The sequence below is a fragment of the Homalodisca vitripennis genome, chromosome 1 (assembly GCF_021130785.1).
Source record: "Homalodisca vitripennis isolate AUS2020 chromosome 1, UT_GWSS_2.1, whole genome shotgun sequence".
Lineage (NCBI taxonomy): Eukaryota > Metazoa > Arthropoda > Insecta > Hemiptera > Cicadellidae > Homalodisca > Homalodisca vitripennis.
The window spans coordinates 244316597-244340131 of record NC_060207.1 but is presented as its reverse complement, the minus strand read 5'-3'; the positions used below and the strand labels follow the sequence as shown (position 1 = coordinate 244340131).

The 23535-nt window shown below is 35.7% G+C and overlaps 1 protein-coding gene and 1 long non-coding RNA gene across 3 annotated transcripts; both read right to left on the bottom strand.

The window, feature by feature from the left end:
• Positions 1 to 1315: 1315 nt before the first annotated feature.
• Positions 1316 to 2931, bottom strand: LOC124353220. The gene is made up of 2 exons (XR_006921581.1): positions 2013 to 2931; positions 1316 to 1818 (listed from the first exon to the last, which is right to left on the bottom strand). It is a non-coding gene; the product is annotated as an uncharacterized LOC124353220 (long non-coding RNA).
• Positions 2932 to 9827: 6896 nt separating this feature from the next.
• LOC124353219 (trafficking protein particle complex subunit 6b) lies at positions 9828 to 23335 on the bottom strand. Of its 2 annotated transcripts, none has more exons than XM_046803118.1 (4): positions 23114 to 23335; positions 16792 to 16853; positions 13890 to 14091; positions 9828 to 10184 (listed from the first exon to the last, which is right to left on the bottom strand). In XM_046803118.1, the coding sequence occupies exons 1-4, from the start codon at positions 23198 to 23200 to the stop codon at positions 10059 to 10061; spliced, it is 477 nt and encodes a 158-aa protein (XP_046659074.1). In that variant the 5' UTR covers positions 23201 to 23335; the 3' UTR covers positions 9828 to 10058. The 2 variants fall into 2 exon arrangements, with proteins under 2 accessions (XP_046659074.1, XP_046659073.1); XM_046803117.1 differs by lacking the exon at positions 9828 to 10184 and adding an exon at positions 10216 to 10378 and having other exon boundaries at positions 23114 to 23328.
• Between the last annotated feature and the right edge of the window lie 200 nt (positions 23336 to 23535).

Genomic DNA, 23535 nt, shown 5'->3' with positions numbered 1-23535 from the left:
CTTTTAATTTCGAGGGCATTTTACTCAGTTGGTGAGTTTATGATGGGTCGCTGGGATGATTAAAACCTAAAATTCTCAAAGACCATCAAAACAAATAAATTTGCCGGGCCTGTAAATCGTGTGAAAGAGGCGTGAGTGATACAATGTATGTCTGAATGGTGTATTGTCAGTATGAATGATTAGGTTAGGTAGGACGATTGTGATACAATGTGTGCATTGTCTGTTCACAATAAAGTTTATTATTATTATTATTATTATGTAGTCTCCTTGTTTCTCTAGTGTCATTTTTAGTCCCACAAATATATTTTGTTTATATTCCAAATGAGTTCCACAAATTACACCAATAAAAATATTTTGTTATTATGCAAATGCCTAATCAAATGTTCAAGAAAGTTCAAAAATGCTTTACAGTAGAATCCCTCAAATCCGGCCACCACGGGACCGAGCCCCTAGCCGTATAACGATTCGGCCGGATAAACCAACCTACAGTACACAACATTTGACGAAACAAAACAATTGTACTGTACTGTACTAACCGCACTGGAAATAATCAACGAACTGTTTACAGGTTAAACCTACTAGCTCAACTGAGGACAACACAGGAAAATTTAAACAAATAGATACACCCAAATAATATTTATACCATAATAATATACGAGTCGTGGGAGACTAGTGCGTGCAACTGCGCGACTGCAAGCCATGGTAAATAAATTTCGATATTGGCTTCCGGGAAGTGGCCGGATAAACCGAGGTGCGGTAAAACCGAGGCCGGATATGAGGGGTTGTACTGTATTCACAAAATCTGGTTTTTACAAACAAACATGAGTTACATTATCCCATGTGCTCAAGCTGTGTATCTATCTATTCAACCCTCTACAGGTCATCATAATAGGTGAGCAAGTTTGATAAACCATTTAAACCAGGCTGTATGTTTAATTTTTGGAAAGTAACAGTAATCTAATGTCAAGTTGTGTAAAAATAACATTTTTACAGCCATATGTTTATTAATTTTAGAATTTTTTTTAAATAATAAAACGTAACCCGTTTGATCTAAAAACTATTTTATACACATCTGAACAGTCTGATACAAAAATTAATATTTTTGTTTAACAAATTGAACATGATCTTGTTTAAAAACTAGAAATTTATGCATACTAAACCTCACTAAAAACAGTCAGAATGTGGGTAAGATCATGGGTCAAAATGATTGTGACCTCAAAAAGTTAAAGCTACAGAACAGTGTTGCCACTTTCAACCAATTGTAGAAAATTAGCCCATACCTAAAGTCCCGGAGTGTAGATAATAAACAAATGCATTTTACTAAATGAAGTACTTTTTAATGAACAATTTTCTAGAAAACTTTTAATTCATAACTAAATATGTGCATTAATTTTTAAAATAAACTTTTATCTTTATTTTATATTAAATATGTTTTACCAAATATTTAGTTGCCAAAAAGCCAACATGATTAAGGGTTTTCAAGATTTCAAAAAGAAAATTTTAAATAATAGGTATATTTTTGCTTCTACCTACAAAATATATTCCATCACAATAAAATAACATCCTTGAAAGGGTTTATTCTACAACAAAAGTAAAAAACATTCAAGATAATCTAGATTATATAATTGTATATAAACTCTAGTAACAAATTATATTAACAAAAACAATATTTAGAATAAAAATGTTTTTGCAATTACAAAACATACTGTCAATTAAATTCTAAATAATGATATTACATTTCATTTTTATAGGGAACAATATTTAAACTACAGATTGACAATCAAAGGATCTGTAGAGTGATATTAGCGTGGTCAGGACCTCTTGACCTCTATATGGAACTTGACAGCAGGCATGGGTTGTATCTCAGCAGTGACAAGGGACACAATACCCAAGTTGGCCAGGGCTCCACGCAACAGACCGCAAGTGAAAGCTACATACTGAAACATTATAATGCCTGTTTAGAGAACACAGTTGACAATGTATCTGTACAGTGACATTAGCGTGGTCAGGACCTCTTGACCTCTATATGGAACTTGACAGCAGGCATGGGTTGTATCTCAGCAGTGACAAGGGACACAATACCCAAGTTGGCCAGGGCTCCACGCAACAGACCGCAAGTGAAAGCTACATACTGAAACATTATAATGCCTGTTTAGAGAACACAGTTGACAATGTATCTGTACAGTGACATTAGCGTGGTCAGGACCTCTTGACCTCTATATGGAACTTGACAGCAGGCATGGGTTGTATCTCAGCAGTGACAAGGGACACAATACCCAAGTTGGCCAGGGCTCCACGCAACAGACCGCAAGTGAAAGCTACATACTGAAACATTATAATGCCTGTTTAGAGAACACAGTTGACAATGTATCTGTACAACAGTGACATTAGCGAGGTCAGGTTCTCTTGACCTCTATAAGGAACTTGACAGCAGGCATGGGTTGTATCTCAGCAGTGACAAGGGACACAATACCCAAGTTGGCCAGGGCTCCACGCAACAGACCGCAAGTGAAAGCTACATACTGAAACATTATAATGCCTGTTTAGAGAACACAGTTGACAATGTATCTGTACAGTGACATTAGCGTGGTCAGGACCTCTTGACCTCTATATGGAACTTGACAGCAGGCATGGGTTGTATCTCAGCAGTGACAAGGGACACAATACCCAAGTTGGCCAGGGCTCCACGCAACAGACCGCAAGTGAAAGCTACATACTGAAACATTATAATGACTGTTTAGAGAACACAGTTGACAATGTATCTGTACAACAGTGACATTAGCGTGGTCAGGACCTCTTGACCTCTATATGGAACTTGACAGCAGGCATGGGTTGTATCTCAGCAGTGACAAGGGACACAATACCCAAGTTGGCCAGGGCTCCACGCAACAGACCGCAAGTGAAAGCTACATACTGAAACATTATAATGACTGTTTATAGTCATAGTCATAGTCATAGTCATATTTCTTTATTAACATATTCTTCAAGAACAGTAATAGAGTCACAATGTTAACAAATTACATAATTGATATTAATAAATAATCAATACAAGATGTCAGAGCCTCCAATCTTCCTTGTTTACTTCTGTGAATTCTTCGATGGTGTATATTGGGTGGTCCACCAGGAAGTTGTGAAGACATCTTTTCAAGGCAGCTCCCTTGAGGTTTTTCACAGCTTGTGGCAGGAGGTTCCTCAGCTTCCTACCAATGTAGGATGGTTTTTCCTCGAAAAGTGATGTCCGATGTAGAGGTAGTGTGTAATTTCCTGCATGGCGTGTGTTATGTGTATGAAGGGTTTTTCCTGTTTGTACATGCAGTTGGTCAACGTGCAAAATTACTTCTTGTATGTAGAGTGCAGTAATTGTCATAATTCCCAAGGTTTTAAATGCTTGTCGGCAGCTTTGTTGGTGTTCGAGTTCCGCTAGGGTTCGGATAGCTTTTTTCTGCAGGAGTAGTACTCTGTTCAGGTTTCCTGCAGAGGATCCACCCCAAACAGCAAGTCCATACCTCACATGAGTTTCCACCAAAGCATAGTAAGCTGTTTTTGCTGCCTCCAAGTTGCCGATACATTTTATTCGGCGTACTACATATATACCAGTGCTGATTTTTTTGCAAACCTGGTTTACATGCTCAGTCCACGTAAGTTTGTGGTCAATAGTTACGCCAAGGAATTTGATATGGTCTTTTCTTGATACATCAAGTGGGTTAGGGATATGGTCCTTCCTCTTGCTGAAGTTGATGTGAACTGTCTTCGATGGATTCATGGCTAGATCATTCCTTCTGCAGTAATTGAGGGCTTTACTGAGAGAGCTTGTGGCACTTTCGTACACTCCTTCAGCAGAGTCATTCTTAATCAACAATGTTGTATCGTCTGCATACATCACACAAGTGGTATTGTGATCACGTATATAAGCTGGGAAGTCATTCACAAATAAGACAAAGAGAACTGGGCCCAAAACAGATCCTTGCGGTACTCCGCGGGTAACAGGTAGTGGATTGGATTGATGTGAAGTAGTTACACCATAAATGGTAGTTTGCAGCTCGACTATTTGAGATCGGCCTGTGAGGTAACTTACAAACCATTTGTTAGCTGTGTCTCTGATTCCTAATGATGTTAATTTCTTTGAGATGATGTCGTGGCCCAGGCAATCAAACGCCTTGCTGTAGTCAAGAAAGAGTGCAGATACGTATTGTTCTTTGTCTATTTGGTCAATAACATGTTCAACAAGGCTGATGATGGCAGAGCTGGTTGATTTTCCTTTCAAAAATCCATGTTGCTTTTCGGTTATCAGATTTTCTTGTTTTAGGTGAGCCATGAGTCTGTGTAGAGCTATTTTTTCTATGATTTTTGAGAATGTTGAGATTAGAGAGATGGGACGGTAATTTTGGACTTCCAGTGTTGAACCTTTTTTATGTTTGGGGTATACTTTAGAGAGCTTAAGGGCTGTAGGGAACTCACCAAGGCTGAAGGACTTATTAATTATGCTGACTAAAGGCGGCATTAGCTCTTCAGAGCAGTGTTTCACAATTTTAGAAGAATATTCATCCACTCCACTTGAAGATTTTGATTTTAGGGCATTTATGATGTTCCGTACTTCATTGATGCATGTTGGGGTTAGATATAGAGATTTATCAACATAGTTAAGTGGAGTTTCGTAATTTTCATTATCATCTGCGTCCCCTGGGGAGCAGTTATTCTGTTTCAGCGTCAATTCTGCTACTTCTGTGAAGAAGGTGTTAAAGTGGTCTGCAGTTTGTGTGGGGTTGTCCACATGTTTCCCATTCACTGAGAGACATATGTTTGGCTGTAGTTGATGTTTTCCTCTTCTTTCATTGTTTATGACATTCCAAAGAGCTTTACTTTTGTTGTCAGCTGAGTTGATGAAGTCAGCATTAGCATTTTTTCTTATTTCTCTAAGTTTTTTATCATAATTTTTCTTTTTTACCACCATATCTTCTTTGTCTTGGGTATTTCCTGTGGTCTCAAATTTGTGCAGGGCTTTTAGAAAGTCATTTTTAAGGTCTTTGGCCTCGTTGTCATAATACACATGTTTCCTTTTGTGTTTTTGACTACATTTTTTAGTAGGACAGGCAATGTCTAGCGTTGCTTGGAGAGTTCTATGAAAGATGTTGTATGCTTGCTCTGCATCTGGGGCCATATAGACAGCATTCCAGTTTTTATTCATTAGGAGAGATTTTATCTGGTCTGTATTAGAATAACAAAAGTTTCTCTTGAGAATGATCTGTGGAGGGATGTTTACTCTCCAGTCATATATTTTTATAATTTGAGCAGTATGGTCAGAAAGTCCAGTTTCAAGTATGGCTGTGCCAATGTTGTCCTCGATTATGTTTGTGCATATGAAGTCAATTGAGGTGGCAGTGCTATGTGTGATACGTGTTGCAGGAAGTGGCAGTCTTCGGATGTTATGGGTGTGTAGTTCATCTTCTAGGATAGTGTTGTCTAGGGTTGTTTTCATCCTGTCGATGTTTATGTCTCCAGCAAGCATGATTGATTTACTGTGTGCTTGAGTATATTCTAAGATGTTGGATAAGGCATTTACACCGGCTCGTACATTCTCTTTGGGAGATCGATATACCCCAAGAATGTGTATGTATTTACCCATGGATTCAATTACTGCCATGGCTGCTTCACAGTTAAATTCTTGGCAGAGGTGGGATATGTCAGTTGCTGTTGTGCAGTTTTTGAGGGTTTCTTTGGCATATATGGCAACACCACCAAGCTTATGATTTTCTCTGCAGTATTCTGCTATGAGAAAGTACCCTTCAATTTTTGTATTCTCTATTTCTATTTTTTTCAGGCCATGTTCAGTAAGCACTAGTATATTGGGGTCAATGTCATTAAGAAGGTGGTTAAGTCTGTCTAATTTTTTGTCTAGTCCACGGATGTTTTGGTGTAGTATTTTTAGGTTACTTAGGTTTGTTTTAGATTTGAGTTTATAATGTACCTGTTTTTGAATTTGATCTTTTTCTGTTGGGTTTGGTCTAAAAAATGGTGGTTGTTTTTTTGGCTTGTATTTTCAGTTACTGTCGTCAGATGGGGTGATAGAGACTTTTCGTTAGTAGTGGTAAGTTCTTGTGTTGCCTTATAGTGCTCAATATACTTGTCGAAAAAGTCCTGGTATGTTTCATTGGGTGCTTTAAGTTTAGCTGTACAAGGTGGTGACTTATTAGATTTCTGAGCTGGTTTTTTGTAATCTTTAGACTCCGGCATTGTACAAATATTTTCTCTGTGAAACATGGCTTCCACTTCGATCACTTCAAAGTCTCCTTTGTCCCTTGGTATGCATGTGGGAATTGGTCGCTGTTTATCTGATATGGTTAGGACTGGGTTGTTGTAAGGTTCTTTGGGGTAGGTTGTTTGCTCTTTAATTTTTTGTACTTGTAAAGAGATACTAAATTTATTTTTGGAATTCCCATTAATCTTTTGTTTTTTTAAAGAGTTATGAGATTGGTTTACAGCTTCCCTTTTCTTTTGATTTGTTAGATTTTCTGCACGGTTTTGACTATCTAGGTTTAAACGGTTAAGTTTTTGCTCTAGAAGATAGTGATTATTTTTTAGTTGAACAATCTCTGTTACCAGTGGGGTTGATTCAGCTACTGAAAATGGCGGGGAGTCTGTTTGTGTACCAGCTTCTTCAAGAACCTTTTCTTGGGACATATTTTCTTGGGTTTTTAAACGTTTTTTTAAAATTAATATTTCTTTAGATAGCTCTTTAATCTTTTGTTCATAGTCATTTAGAACTTGTGCTTGTCGTCTATCGTGGTCTTCAAAGATTTGTTGTGTATCAATAAGTAGTTGCTTTTCTTTTCCAAGTTGCCTATCCATATCAGAAATTTTTTGTTGAAAATTTTCTACTCTTGAGAGATAAGTTTCTTCCTCTCGGCTGTAATCTTCAATTTTAGCCTCCATACTGTTTAGCAAGAAGTTTAACCTTCGATTGTCTTCTTTGAGGGCCTCGTTTTCTTTAAGCAGTGCTTTTCCCAATTTTGCTGCCATGATTAGACTGTCTTCCCCATTTTGCAGTTCACTTTCAATTAAGCTTTCTTCTAGCTCTGGTAGTGTACTTTCTAATATTGAGTCTTGACTAATATAGCCTTTTAGGGTTTTATTGGAGTTGCTCTCTGTTAGAGACTTATTACAAGATGGGTTTTTAAAAAATGTCTCAGCTTCTTTCAATGCCTCATTAAATTTTTTGTTTTTGAAATTGTCTGTTTTTGGTTTTCCATGAATTAATTTGTATTCTGAATACAGACACATGTCATTTTGTTTGACATTTGCAGTGTTTTCATCTCCAAAGAATGTGACATTGTATTTGGTAGTTCTGTCAGTTTTTGTAACCCCTTTTATCACTGCCGGCCAGTAGGGATAGCCTTTTACCTTTGCAAATACCATAACTCCTACTTCATATAGAGCATTTGTGTCCGTGGCCATTTTATTGTTCAAAAATGAATATATGTTTAAATGTAAAAAATGGAAAACTGTTTTTAATAACGAGGTTTGACAGACTCCTCGTGGTTAATGTTTTTTAAATATCAAGTGGAAAACTGTTTTTTATAACGAGGTTTGACAGACTCCTCGTGGTTAATGTTTTTTAAATGTCAAAAATGGAAAACTGTTTTTTATAACGAGGTTTGGCAGACTCCTCGTGGTTAATGTTTTTTAAATGTCAAAATGGAAAACTGTTTTTTATAACGAGGTTTGGCAGCCTCCTCGTGGTTAAATTTTTTCATGCGGCAGATTGTTTAGAAAATCAAGGTCAGGTGGGAAGCAGGTCTGTTGATTGTTGACGGCTGTGTATACAAATAAGCTGCTGTCACTAGGTCAGGTGTGGAATGTGATGTTGTCAGCACAGTCAGCACTGTTTTCAGTTGTCACCATATGGCTTGAGTTTATTCGGTGATTTTAAGTAAAGTATTCTTGATTGTGTAAATACAATTTTTGACCTTTAGTGTTTATAAGCTTGTTATTATAATTTCATTAGTGATAAAGTTGTTTTATTTTAAAAAGTGCTTGAGATTTGATTACAGATTAGTTCTTGTGTTACAGTGAGATTGTTATAATTGTCTTAGATTCTTGAGTAGTTTAGTTTTCTTGAAGTTTTATGGTGAAATGGACTTACAGTAGTTCCAGGTAAATTGCTGCACAAGTGAGTAAATATTTGTTGTTAAAATACACACTTAAATACACTTTTAACTGGGAGCCACTTCACTTTGACTGTAGTCAGTCAGCCATCTTGGGTGTTTAGAGAACACAGTTGACGATGTATCTGTACAGTGACATTAGCGTGGTCAGGACCTCTTGACCTCTATATGGAACTTGACAGCAGGCATGGGTTGTATCTCAGCAGTGACAAGGGACACAATACCCAAGTTGGCCAGGGCTCCACGCAACAGACCGCAAGTGAAAGCTACATACTGAAACATTATAATGCCTGTTTAGAGAACACAGTTGACAATGTATCTGTACAGTGACATTAGCGTGGTCAGGACCTCTTGACCTCTATATGGAACTTGACAGCAGGCATGGGTTGTATCTCAGCAGTGACAAGGGACACAATACCCAAGTTGGCCAGGGCTCCACGCAACAGACCGCAAGTGAAAGCTACATACTGAAACATTATAATGACTGTTTAGAGAACACAGTTGACGATGTATCTGTACAGTGACATTAGCGTGGTCAGGACCTCTTGACCTCTATATGGAACTTGACAGCAGGCATGGGTTGTATCTCAGCAGTGACAAGGGACACAATACCCAAGTTGGCCAGGGCTCCACGCAACAGACCGCAAGTGAAAGCTACATACTGAAACATTATAATGCCTGTTTAGAGAACACAGTTGACGATGTATCTGTACAGTGACATTAGCGTGGTCAGGACCTCTTGACCTCTATATGGAACTTGACAGCAGGCATGGGTTGTATCTCAGCAGTGACAAGGGACACAATACCCAAGTTGGCCAGGGCTCCACGCAACAGACCGCAAGTGAAAGCTACATACTGAAACATTATAATGACTGTTTAGAGAACACAGTTGACGATGTATCTGTACAACAGTGACATTAGCGTGGTCAGGACCTCTTGACCTCTATATGGAACTTGACAGCAGGCATGGGTTGTATCTCAGCAGTGACAAGGGACACAATACCCAAGTTGGCCAGGGCTCCACGCAACAGACCGCAAGTGAAAGCTACATACTGAAACATTATAATGCCTGTTTAGAGAACACAGTTGACGATGTATCTGTACAGTGACATTAGCGTGGTCAGGACCTCTTGACCTCTATATGGAACTTGACAGCAGGCATGGGTTGTATCTCAGCAGTGACAAGGGACACAATACCCAAGTTGGCCAGGGCTCCACGCAACAGACCGCAAGTGAAAGCTACATACTGAAACATTATAATGACTGTTTAGAGAACACAGTTGACGATGTATCTGTACAGTGACATTAGCGTGGTCAGGACCTCTTGACCTCTATATGGAACTTGACAGCAGGCATGGGTTGTATCTCAGCAGTGACAAGGGACACAATACCCAAGTTGGCCAGGGCTCCACGCAACAGACCGCAAGTGAAAGCTACATACTGAAACATTATAATGACTGTTTAGAGAACACAGTTGACGATGTATCTGTACAGTGACATTAGCGAGGTCAGGACCTCTTGACCTCTATATGGAACTTGACAGCAGGCATGGGTTGTATCTCAGCAATGACAAGGGACACAATACCCAAGTTGGCCAGGGCTCCACGCAACAGACCGCAAGTGAAAGCTACATACTGAAACATTATAATGCCTGTTTAGAGAACACAGTTGACGATGTATCTGTACAGTGACATTAGCGTGGTCAGGACCTCTTGACCTCTATATGGAACTTGACAGCAGGCATGGGTTGTATCTCAGCAGTGACAAGGGACACAATACCCAAGTTGGCCAGGGCTCCACGCAACAGACCGCAAGTGAAAGCTACATACTGAAACATTATAATGACTGTTTAGAGAACACAGTTGACGATGTATCTGTACAGTGACATTAGCGTGGTCAGGACCTCTTGACCTCTATATGGAACTTGACAGCAGGCATGGGTTGTATCTCAGCAGTGACAAGGGACACAATACCCAAGTTGGCCAGGGCTCCACGCAACAGACCGCAAGTGAAAGCTACATACTGAAACATTATAATGACTGTTTAGAGAACACAGTTGACGATGTATCTGTACAGTGACATTAGCGAGGTCAGGACCTCTTGACCTCTATATGGAACTTGACAGCAGGCATGGGTTGTATCTCAGCAATGACAAGGGACACAATACCCAAGTTGGCCAGGGCTCCACGCAACAGACCGCAAGTGAAAGCTACATACTGAAACATTATAATGACTGTTTAGAGAGCACACTTGATGATGGATAAAAAGTATTCGGAATATTTTTTATTGTTATTTGTTAAAAGGAAACTGAAACATTATGTTTCATGAACTGGTATTTATGTTATTCTTTGAGTCTCAAAAACATGCAGTTAAGCTTGTAATTTACAATAACTTTAAATGCAAATTACAATGACAACTGATTGATTTGTTGACAAAAACATTTATATTAAAATTTAACAGTAAAAACGCATCATAATTTAAACATTGCCTTGGAATCATCCCTTGAGCTGGAATGACACAAATTTCTTCATCAAAGAGATGGTCTAAATTGGCAACGAGAAATATAGTCAATGGATCATAGTTGTATATTTGTTTGTATTTTAGACATTTAACATCCTATAAATTGTAATTTCTAAAAAGACTATATTCTATAACGGTACGAACTTATCATTCTCTCTTTCATTGCAAAAAACATAGTTTCCTATTAACAAATTAAATCTAACGGATGCAATATGTTATTGAGATTGTAAACTATTAAGTTAAGTGATAAAGTTACAATAACTACATATTTACGTACTCAGTACAAAATTTTCAACGAGTTGTACACTTGGTGAACACAAGGTGTTAAATACTTACTCAATATCATATACAAAAAATTATAAATATACATTTAATATTTTGTATAACAAATATTTTTACAGAAGCCATAACATTATTATATTTTCCAAATCATTATCAGTAAAAGAAAAACAACATATATATAAACTGTTTACATTCAAACTATTATTTATGAAATTTGATGAATTAAAAAAAATCATTTTGTGCCTGTTTAAATAGTTAATTTCCAATGACTAGGTAACTGTAAGAACAAATGTTGTGGAAAAACAAAGAGACATTAAGTAAACATTTTAAAAGTATTATTAAACTTGCATTTAAACAGTGAACTTAGAGGAGCTTCTAATATAAGTATAATACTAAAATGAGTAATTGAATCTACAGAAAAGTTCTATAACTAAATAATTTAATTACCCACCCAATATCTATATATATAAAAATGAATGTTTGTATGTTTGTCCTTTATGGAATCGTGAACTATTGGACCGATCATGATGAAAATTTGTACGTATATGTATTTTTCCACGGAGAAGGTTTATAAGCTATGCCCATCCCTTTCCCGATTCAGGATTCCGCCCCACTGGTTACAGAAATACCCATAAGAAATGCATTGCAGCAAACATATGTTAACGTCTTTTCAAATTTTTAATCAGCTGTTCTTTGTAAACATATATTACACTTATAGTTTTAAAGCATAGAGTAAGCTTAAGAGAAACGACAAATTTTGTTTAAACTGTTTTTGCAATCACTGTTAAACATAGACTTTACTATCCAGATGTATCCAGATAATACAATTCAAATACATGTATCCAGATAATACAATTCAAATTTGACGTAAAAATTCACCTTTAACTGCAATATTTATTTAATATAAACCATGCTCATGCTTGATCAGAAGAGTAATGCAGATATCATAATTACTATCTTACGTTGGCTACAAATATAAAGAATGTTATAAAATCAACCTTAGTTGTTTTTTTTGACAGAAGTATGGTTCTCAAAACTCCGTGTGTACATATTCTCTCGATCGAGACAACAAAGCAAGCTCAATCGTGGCATCGGAGATATAACTAATTTAATCTAAAATTTATTATAGTAAAAAAAAAATTTACTAAGTAATATAAGGACTTCGGTTCTTAAGATTTGCGTGCGAAGCCGTGGGTAACAGCTAGATAGAGGCAGGAATATGGTACATACCTTCATAATACGCCCAAGAGGCTCACGATGGAACGACTATCAATTATCTCAGCAATGTTTAGAATGTGATAGAAAAAGAATAAGTGAATATAGTGTACTGTTTTCAACGGGAAATTGCGTGCGAAGCCGCGGGCAACTTTTGCAAAAAATTATTGAAATGCGCAGCAAAGCGCGCCGGGCCCGCTAGTCTATATATATATAAATGAATGTTTGTATGTTTGTCCTTTATGGAATCGTGAACTATTGGACCGATCATGATGAAAATTTGTACGTATATGTATTTTTCCACGGAGAAGGTTTATAAGCTATGCCCATCCCTTTCCCGATTCAGGATTCCGCCCCACTGGTTACAGAAATACCCATAAGAAATGCATTGCAGCAAACATATGTTAACGTCTTTTCAAATTTTTAATCAGCTGTTCTTTGTAAACATATATTACACTTATAGTTTTAAAGCATAGAGTAAGCTTAAGAGAAACGACAAATTTTGTTTAAACTGTTTTTGCAATCACTGTTAAACATAGACTTTACTATCCAGATAATACAATTCAAATTTGACATAAAAATTCACCTTTAACTGCAATATTTATTTAATATAAACCATGCTCATGCTTGATCAGAAGAGTAATGCAGATATCATAATTACTATCTTACGTTGGCTACAAATATAAAGAATGTTATAAAATCAACCTTAGTTGTTTTTTTTGACAGAAGTATGGTTCTCAAAACTCCGTGTGTACATATTCTCTCGATCGAGACAACAAAGCAAGCTCAATCGTGGCATCGGAGATATAACTAATTTAATCTAAAATTTATTATAGTAAAAAAAAAAATTTACTAAGTAATATAAGGACTTCGGTTCTTAAGATTTGCGTGCGAAGCCGTGGGTAACAGCTAGATAGAGGCAGGAATATGGTACATACCTTCATAATACGCCCAAGAGGCTCACGATGGAACGACTATCAATTATCTCAGCAATGTTTAGAATGTGATAGAAAAAGAATAAGTGAATATAGTGTACTGTTTTCAACGGGAAATTGCGTGCGAAGCCGCGGGCAACTTTTGCAAAAAATTATTGAAATGCGCAGCAAAGCGCGCCGGGCCCGCTAGTACTAAATAATAATTGTCCGATTCCTCCCACCTCGTTTCTCCTGACTAATTCCGACTACTCATTATGATTCCGGTCTTACCACGCAACTATTTAATAAATTCATTAGACTATATAACTTTCTTTACACCCGAAGGTCCTTCCCGGACCCTTGAACTTGCCCCTTCTGCCAGCATATATTAGATCTATCATACAATTCACATTCAAGTTGTTGTTTACACAATGAAACTAGAAGAGGACCAATAAAAATCATCTTTCAAGAAACACGACGTCAGTCGTATATATTTTGATCCCATCCCAATAATTTCTGTATCCCAAACTATTTTATGCCTCGATATACACCATACCATACTGTATTTACATACAGTACAGTATATTAGCCCTTTCCTTTCTTTCTCCCATCTACCAACATATATTTTAGTTATCTATTACCATAAATAACAAAATTAAGGTTTTTTTTAAACGTAAATTAGTTCACATTACTGACAAGATAGGCTGAGAATTTGCATCACATGTTCGTGTGAACAGCCTGGCACTGTCAGAACATGATATACGAGTTGTGTGGCAATGAGAGGGTTAACACATACCCTAGGTGCGTGCTCCAGATACTGTGTCCCAGAAGATATTCTGCTTAAGAACCTGAAGGCGTTGTCTTGTAGAACATAAACCCCTTGATGGTTTGTCCTCAAGTTGTCAATTTGTTTCTTGTACACCGAAGACCAGAAGTCAGTACATATGAATTTCAATGTCTCCAGCTCATCTTTAAATCTTGGCCAGTCTTTTGTTAGCCTAGAGAAGAGAGAAACAGAATTAAACACTGTGGAAGTTTTAGGAATAGGCGATTTATGATTTAATTGTTCTTTCTGTCGACGTTAATGTTACAACTTAAAATACTACATTTCTATAAATAAAGTCGCAAAAAAGTAACAAATCTTTGTTGTATCCTGATTTCATCTACAACTATAAATGACAAAAAAATTTCCAAGAAGCCTGCAAGATACCAATGTTACACAAAACACTGATTAAAGTTACACATAAATTAACACAGTGAACACTGTAATAATTAATAAGTACTAATGCTTCAAATTTATCAGAACACAAGAGGTATGATACGACTTACAGTTCCAATCACACTGTCAGATTCCTTCTCTGACCTTGTGAATGAAGGGCGTAAACACACAAAATGTGACAGGAAACAGTCAAGTCATACTGTCAGTGAAGGGATACAACAAGGTACGAACAGGAAGCACAATACTTTTGATGAAACTGTCACTAAATATTCAGCTTTGTAATATTGCTACTAGATGAAAATTCTGCTTTGTTGGAAGAAGATGTGAGTAGTTATTTGAAATGTCTGAAGGACCAGACCTCTGAAGAAACTTGAATCTAGTTATGTAAAGCACACAAGGGTGTTTTCAATCATATAACAATGCTGTATTGTATTAAAAATTTAATGGAGAAAAACATACTGAAAACTGAAGATTTAGTGCCAAGGATGTATTTTTATTAATTCAATATTCAATCCTAATAGATTCTGCACTGTTATGGTCTTGTTCTAAGATTAATTTTCCAGGCAGCTGGGAAGTAATTGATGTCTGACTTATCTTCCGGATGACACAAGTTAAGTAAAGAACAAAATAGCAGATTACAAATTCAAAGTTAATGTATCAGATAATTAATCAACTTCTGAATACCTTCTACGAACAACATCCATAAGCATTTGGAAATTTTACTTTTTGTGATAAGTCAACTAAATTGCTTGAATGCTCAGTTTCCTGTAAGAACTCTCTGCCAGGGCTATATTTATCATTGTAGAACACTATTAGCAATGTTCACTGGGAATTTTGTACGCTGATCAATTAAAATGTAATATAAATGTGTGTTATCTATGCCTGTGAATTTACAGTTATATTGGCTGGAAAACTGTGTGTACATATCACAAGTGTGACATTCTTCATAGTTCAATAGTTCTTCGGAATTTTTGTGTGTTCAAGGTTAAGTTGGAACTCGGTTGGTTTTGATTCATCTTAACCCTCAAATCACACAACCCTTACGTAATCAGGAAATTCTGCAATGTAAATTCACAGGAGGAGGAAGTTCTATCAACAATCTTTAAGACCCTACAGTCGATAGTCTTCTTCGTGAATTTTGAAGCAGGTGGACATTACATCCAGAGCTATGCGGACAATGCAGTCATGCTTGTTCACGGACAATGCTCTGAACTGTTGCAGACATTCTCAGTTACAATTTACATATCATTTATGACTGGTGTAAAAAAGACCTCAGAATTAACAGTACTATAGTAACATTCACCAACAAGTAAACACTGGATAGATATTCATGCCTTAAGCTTGGTGCCAGTGTATCCACAGAAACAAAGCATCTACAGGTTTCTCAATAGGTGGCATGGAGACGCATACTTAACCAATGTGGTTATGACAGTAAAATTTCTGCCTCTTTGACAATCTATTGGGCCTTCCTGTCTGAGATTGTCAATAGTTGACAATCCAGACCTCGGACACAAACAGCCTTAGCCTGGCGGATAACACAAAATAGCCAAGACAGTGGCATCAAATAAACTCACAAGTTTACCAAGTCAGTCTATCATAAATAAGTAATAAACATTAATAGGACGTAAGCTAAGTGTGAAAATGGAGACAAAGAAAGATTAATGTACATGTCAATCATTTATGGATCAGGAATATTGGAGATAATTAAAAGACTACACAGAAACTACATTAGAACCACATTCAAAACACTCTTAGGCAAAGTCTCATGAAAAGCAAACAAAAATATGGCATGCAAGACAGAAAACAGTTTTTGTAGTATAACATGCTCTTGTGATAGGGAATACATAATTAACAAAAAGACCACTGAATATAAAGAGAACATAAAGACAAAAAAGTTAATAGAAAAGTCAGAAATTGATCAACATTGCTGGCCTGAAAATCATCACACGAAATAGGAAGAAGCCAACGTAATACAGCACAAGAATATTTTACCCATAAAGACACTTCAAACACATAATTAACATGTCAACCCTACGGAAAAAGGCATCTGCCCTTTTCCTTCCCCCTCCTGACCATTGCCTTCCTGTTCTCTTTATTTCAGTGCTGTACTTTCATGACAGGAAGTGTCGATATTGAATTTCTCCCCAGTCTCTTACCTTCCCTGTTGCATAATGTGTTGTGTTGTGGTGCAGTACTCTTGGTTCTGTGCAGTCACACAGTTTAGATCATTCTTGCCAGTCCGGACTACAAGTGTATGCATGATTTATTTGACATACAACTTGTGTTGTTAACTCAGATTACACGACTTCATCTTATAATTTTTTGACACCTGATGAAAAGGACAGCGTAGTGTCTATTCCTTGAAATTTAGTGTTCTATTTTTTAACACACAATGATAGAACATTTTTGAAATCCTATTATTCTTTCAAATTGTGTATTGTAAGTAAAAAACTTCAAACAATTAAACTAGACAACTTACCTTTCTATTATCCTGTATCCAGATAAGAACCCAGCATATTCCAGAGAAGAGAAATCAACCTCCTATGAAAGAAAGGTAACTTGTATTCTTTGTGTTAATGATGTATAAAAAAAACTTAAATAATAATAATATTTCAACTTTTCTTAACAATAGCACCATTACTAAGGTTTGTTGTAAATTACCTGCTTATGTTGTTTATTGGAACCAGCTTACCATCAACAAGTAAAGCTAAGTCTTTATTTATTTATCTAATAACCACAAAATCTATTATACCAACAAAATCAAAAATTAAAAACATTTAATACGTTTATTCTGTGACAAAAGTTGTCATATGTTAATACCAAAGATTATTCAAACCTAGACAATTACTATAAGATTAACAGACCACACTTTATATAACAGATTTCACACACTGTGAGATTTTAGAGTTAATAAGTGACATGGGATTGATTATTTTAAACAGTAGGTCAGAGTCTGATAATGAAGGAAATAGATAACACTTTTATAGGGGTAAATGGGTTGCTCAGATATCGATTTGGCGGTGGTTTCTATTAATTGTTTATATTGTGAAAAAAATTTTAAGGTGTTAAATAACATAAGTGAGGACCACCTGTCAATTGAAATTTGTTTGGAAGTGCCTGGAGGATAGTGGAGTTACTACTCTGCCAAAATTAAAATGGACCAAACAGAAAACGTTATGAAAAAAATCCACTAAAAATGTTGTAGGCTATATTACATTTTATGCAGATAATCAGATTAATGTAAATGAAACTATAAATCTCATTAAAGAGGCATCCCACTTCAAAACAAAGCCAATCCCGAAGCCACAGTAAAAAAAATTCAAACCCTTGGTTTGATTATCAGTGCATTGGCATTGAGGACACAGGTGTTTAATTTGCTTGATAAACGTCTCAAAACAAATTTGGCTAGAATTAGACCGCAGTAAATGGAATTAAAGAAACGTTTTAAGGTGTTATGTAGAAATAAACATAACAAATATTACAATAATATATTGAGTGATCTAAGTTACACAAGAGATTCAAAGACATGTAAGCAATCACTAAGTTGTTTAAAACAAAAAGTAAATAAAGACATTGATAATATTAAAGTAGATGACTGAGTAAAATCTTCTTTGTTAATTTACTAAACATCCAGTTACTGTCAGTTTGCATTGAGCCTTAGACACAGATTCAGTCATGGGATGAGGACTTCTCTTTGAATAAGCTTAAATTGGTGTTGTCGCAATTATAGAACAAAAAGCCCACAGTAGTCACTGAGTGTCTGAGTTTTTTTTTATGCTCTGAATTCATTAATATGTGAATGCGAATGGCTCGTGGCATTCATAGAGTTATCTTTTGTTTGACCATACCAAATTTTCTACGTAGTTCTGGAGGCAAGTGAAAAACATTTCTCATAATAATACTATTTAGTAACATAAAAATTCCAGAGGTCTGAATACAAATACCTCTGGCTGCAACAGCACCCTGCAATGCTCGCAAAGAACGAAAAACATCCCTCAAGATAGTACCCATCGGATAACATGTAAAAATTCCAGAGGTCTGAATACAAATACCTCTGGCTGCAACAGCACCCTGCAATGCTCGCAAAAACGAAAAACATCCCTCAAGATAGTACCCATCGGATAACATGTAAAAATTCCAGAGGTCTGAATACAAATACCTCTGGCTGCAACAGCACCCTGCAATGCTCGCAAAGAACGAAAAACATCCCTCAAGATAGTACCTATCGGATAACATGTAAAAATTCCAGAGGTCTGAATACAAATACCTCTGGCTGAACAGCACCCTGCAATGCTCGCAAAGAACGAAAAACATCCCTCAAGATAGTACCCATCGGATAACATGTAAAAATTCCAGAGGTCTGAATACAAATACCTCTGGCTGCAACAGCACCCTGCAATGCTCGCAAAGAACGAAAAACATCCCTCAAGATAGTACCCATCGGATAACATGTAAAAATTCCAGAGGTCTGAATACAAATACTTCTGGCTGCAACAGCACCCTGCAATGCTCGCAAAGAACGAAAAACATCCCTCAAGATAGTACCCATCGGATAACATGTAAAACTTCCAGAGGTCTGAATACAAATACCTCTGGCTGCAACAGCACCCTGCAATGCTCGCAAAGAACAAAAAACATCCCTCAAAATAGTACCAATCGGATAACATGTAAATATTCCAGAGGATCTGATCACGATTGCCTCAACCATCAATGTTGTTGTCAGGTATTTAAAAACCTTTGATTTTGTCTCTCAATCCCATTTACAGGATACAACAGTATGTAATGAAATTCAAAATGAGACTATCAATTGCATTAGATTTGTTTTCTTACTAGACAGAATAAGTCATTGTTTGTTTCCAATGGTACATCATTTAAGTTAAATTGCGATAGTAAACCAACATTACACTACCATTACAATACCAGGCTTTTTTTAATACTAGTCAAATGTGCCGAGTAATTTTATAAAATTATCTTCTAATGTATAAATAAATATATAGCAGTTTTTGAACACCTGGCGATTTTAATTGTCAACTCCCATCATTGCTACTGAGTGATCAGTTGCACTATAACATTTATAACAGAAAGAATGTATCTTTTTAATGTGAATTTATATAAAACACATAAAAATATAAAGCTTTGTACTTTCAATATCTATTTTTCATTAGCAACTGAAATTGAATTTCCTAAATATCAACATTTATACACTGTTCACATGACTAAATCTGAGGCTAATAGTTTATTAATTACAGGAAAAACGCACATAATCTAAAGAACATAAACACTACATTTGATACTTTGCTCAAATCACATAAAATAGGGTAATTGTGAAATTAATGGACGGGATGGTAAAATACAGGTTTTGCGTTATTAACTATAGCTATCGTTCTTCAGAGCAAAACAATATAAGGTTTTAAGGGGTAGAATGATAAATAACGAAGTTAAAGACCATTATAAGTGGAACTACTTTCTTTACTCATGCAGAGTAATATTTCCTTGTTCTACACCTGTGCTAGGCGTCACGAGGTCTTGGTTGCTGGTGGTATCAGCCATTGCACCAACTTTGGATACGTAAAATAACAATAATACCAAAACTAGGAAAGTTTTTACTCAAATAAATAACGTTTTAGTTCATTTACATGTTCTGAGAATAAACATTCACGTCGGGCTGACATGAGTAGCCTACATTTGACTATCAGCACACAAATTGGCAGCTATGATGACGACAAAAAAAACATCCTTCAAGGTAGTACCAATCACTAAAAGAATATCAAATTCTAGGAATTCTGAGCACGAATGCCTCCGGCCAATAGCAAGGAAACACAACTTGATAAAACAGATAAATATTGTAAATTCACCAAATCATAACTTCTTTATTTCTAACAAGAAGAGTATCTAGTTCCACTTTTAATGTCCTCTAGTTTAATTATTTGTTGTTTTTAACCCCTTAAACCTTATATTTTTTGTTTAGGGGAATGATTAAATAAGTTGATAAATGTAATCTTGTTACCGGTGTGGATAAAATAAATTTTTAAATACTAACAAATTTAGCCCAACTTCCTACAAACAAATAAATAATGTAAAAATTTAGTTTACTAAATGATCAAAACTAATATAACTAAAACTTCTTAATTTTGTTTTCGTATAACAAAAACCATCTGGAAACTTTGAGAGAAAAATATCTTTCTCTGATTTAAAAACAATACATGATTACATAGCGAATTCATACTCTCACTCTCAAAAAAAACAATGACCAGTTATTTTTAAAGGAATACATTAATTTCCTAATATTTTTAATCTCACATATTTCACACACAGACATAAATAATTTAAAACCAGCTAGAAGTGAACCTTCCCTGAGTAAACAACAAGTTTTCTCACTGAGGAACTAAAAATCTACAGTTTGAGAAAGAACGGACTTTATTTGACATGCTATGACAATTACATATCATTATGACAATTGATTCTTGTTTTATACCTCCCAAAAGGGAGTGATGTCTGCGAAAAGTAAGCCACTCAGTCCATATCTACTATTTGTTATTAGGCTACACATAAGTATGTATTATAAATGTAAAGAGTTAACACTTACAAGTGCTCACGTAATCTGAGCTTGAATTTATGGTACTATCTCAGGGATGTTTTTCTTTTTCTGTCAGAAGTGCTGGATGGCAAAGGCACTACCGAAGCTCGCACTGATGGCTAGTGGCATTTCTGATCGTTACTTTTCCGCTGTCCGAAAACGTCGTAAACTGACGTCACCCTGCACTTTGGGCCAAAAAGGTCCTTCATCATAGTACCTAAATTCAAATTCGGTTCATGTGAGTGCTTGTAGAGGTTATCGGGTAGAGTACCTTAAGCGGCCCTGGTTTTTTATATCGATTGGTACAATCATCGATACCTAAAATTAATTTATCGAATACGTCTTTATAAATCATATCAACATATCTATAGTCATAATAACAATCATATTTTAAATAATGATTATAATCTTATAAATGATAAAAGCTTTAACGATCAAACAAACAATTAGAACTGGAAATAAGAAAAATTTGATAATATTCATGGAATGATAACAACATAAAAAACATTTATAACAGGAAATATGTAATATGCATAATTATTTAAATGTTTTGGTACTTTGGGATTATACCGACCACACCCAGACATGAATCGTTATTTGACATTTTGCTTCTACTGATTACTAGACTAACATAGAACAATATTTCGTCAATATAAAACAGGAATTGTCTATCCTCAGACAGAGGTCAAAGTCGAGCGGTCTAGTAGATAACGTGATTGCAGAGTCTCGCCGCCCGTTCAGCTGGTGCGTCACTTTGTTGTACTTCCGTGTTTTACCCCTACATTTCTCCAAACAAAAAAATTCAACAAAAACAAAAATTACCAAACAAAAACTAAACTCTTTATAAGAAAAAAAAAAACACTAAAAACTTGTTTTTATTCTTGATCACACTCCGCCACCCAAAATGCGAGTGCCTCCGGCCAAAGGTGCTGCCGAAGCCCGCGCTGATGTCAACAAAAGAAAAACATCCCTCGAGATAGTACCTATCAGTAAAATATCAAATTCTAGAGGGGCTGATCAGAAATATAAATTGAATTGTTATGGAAAGGCAATTACAGTATGTACCGTGCAAAAAACTTAAATAATCATGTGATGCCGTGCGGCCTGCCGTAATCGGGATTCTCGAGAAAGATAAGATAACAGCGACAACAATACCGATCACAATACCTGGAAATGCTTGTAATTTTGTAATTAAAGAGCTGTTTTTTCGTTCTATCATGTTTGTTTCTATAAATTTATATTTTTGTGTTCTTCATACTGATGTGGTCGGTATAATCCCAAAACATTTTCTCCTGGGTAGCAATGATTAACCGCTTTCAACAAGTTGTTGAAGCATCTTCTCTGAAAAACCGTACCTCTCTTCTGTATAAATACTCACAGAGATGATCTGCAAACAGGTCGGCTGGTATGCCACTTTTTAAACTCCATTTCACAGTCCTTCACAAGTGTTCGACTGTCTATTATTAGAACATATAGAAAACATGTTTATTATATGAAAAAGTGTTTATAGTTGATACAAGTTAGTTGTTGTTAAAAAATCAGAATCTGTTCGTTACATTGAAAGTTATAATTAAGTAGTATCGTTTGTCAGTATTGATATAAAAAACCGGTTCGCTTATCGTACCCTAGCCAAGGTTATCTTTGGTACAATTAACATAACCTAATCTAATCTTACTTATAGTCTATTGCATAATAACAAGAAGTGGATAGGGTCACTTCTTTGGCCTACTTCTTGTGACTCGCTTTCTTTAGAAAGGCTGAAAGAAAGAACAAATCATCATGACGTGTAATTTTTACTGTAAGTCAAATAAGTCTGTTCTTTCTCACAATTTAGTTTTTCAGGTCCTCAATTCCAAGAAAAACTGTTCCAAAAATAGTGACCTCTAGATAGGCCTATTACCAAAGTATCTAATTTTTTCAATAATTCAATTTTTTCTATATTTGTGTGTTTACAAATGGTCTAATGAACTAGAACTAAACTCAGCATTAACATAGATACCTGCAACCTTTATTCGGTTTGAAATTTGGATTTTTAATTGTTTGATAGTTTAGATTGTCAGATATAGCAATGGTTTGATTCATAGTAGGCTCTTAATATACTGTAGTATTTGATTATTTTATCTCCCATTAGCCTATCTCAATCACTTATTCAAATTCGTCAATAATTGAAATATTACAGTCCAAAAAACTTGAATCTTGACTTGAAAACACAGATCTTAATTACCTTTTTATCTTTTTCCTCTTCTTTATTATATGCATAAGCCACTAGCTCTGAATGAATTAATTCTAACAGAACATCGTCAGCAACCATTCTGTTGTTAGGAAAACTACAGCATATAAATTAGTATTACAATTAAATTTAAAACAGTCTATAACGAAAATCGTTCATGTAGTCCTAACTCTTGACACACAAATTTAAGGTTAACTAATAAGAAAAATAGTAATCCCTACTGTCAACAGTACATCCGCCGCCCAGTCTTGTCATTGTAGCCATCAGTTTCTCCCCCCGCCTTTTTTGCTTGATATTTGTATCATGAAGTTATACGTATTAAGTATTATGGATCAAATAATAGTTAATGGCCACATTTTTTTAACTTTAACTTTCATTTATTTATACAGAATTATTTATACAGAAAACTTGTGTTT

Coding starts and splice junctions, on each gene's coding strand:
- LOC124353219 (XM_046803118.1), bottom strand. CDS start 23,200: ATGGTTGCTGACGATGTTCTGTTAGAATTAATTCATTCAGAGCTAGTG. Junction 14,092..16,791: donor GGATACAGGATAATAGAAAG/GTAAGTTGTCTA, acceptor TCTCTTCTCTAG/GCTAACAAAAGACTGGCCAA. Junction 10,185..13,889: donor ATCTGGAGCACGCACCTAGG/GTATGTGTTAAC, acceptor ATAATGTTTCAG/TATGTAGCTTTCACTTGCGG.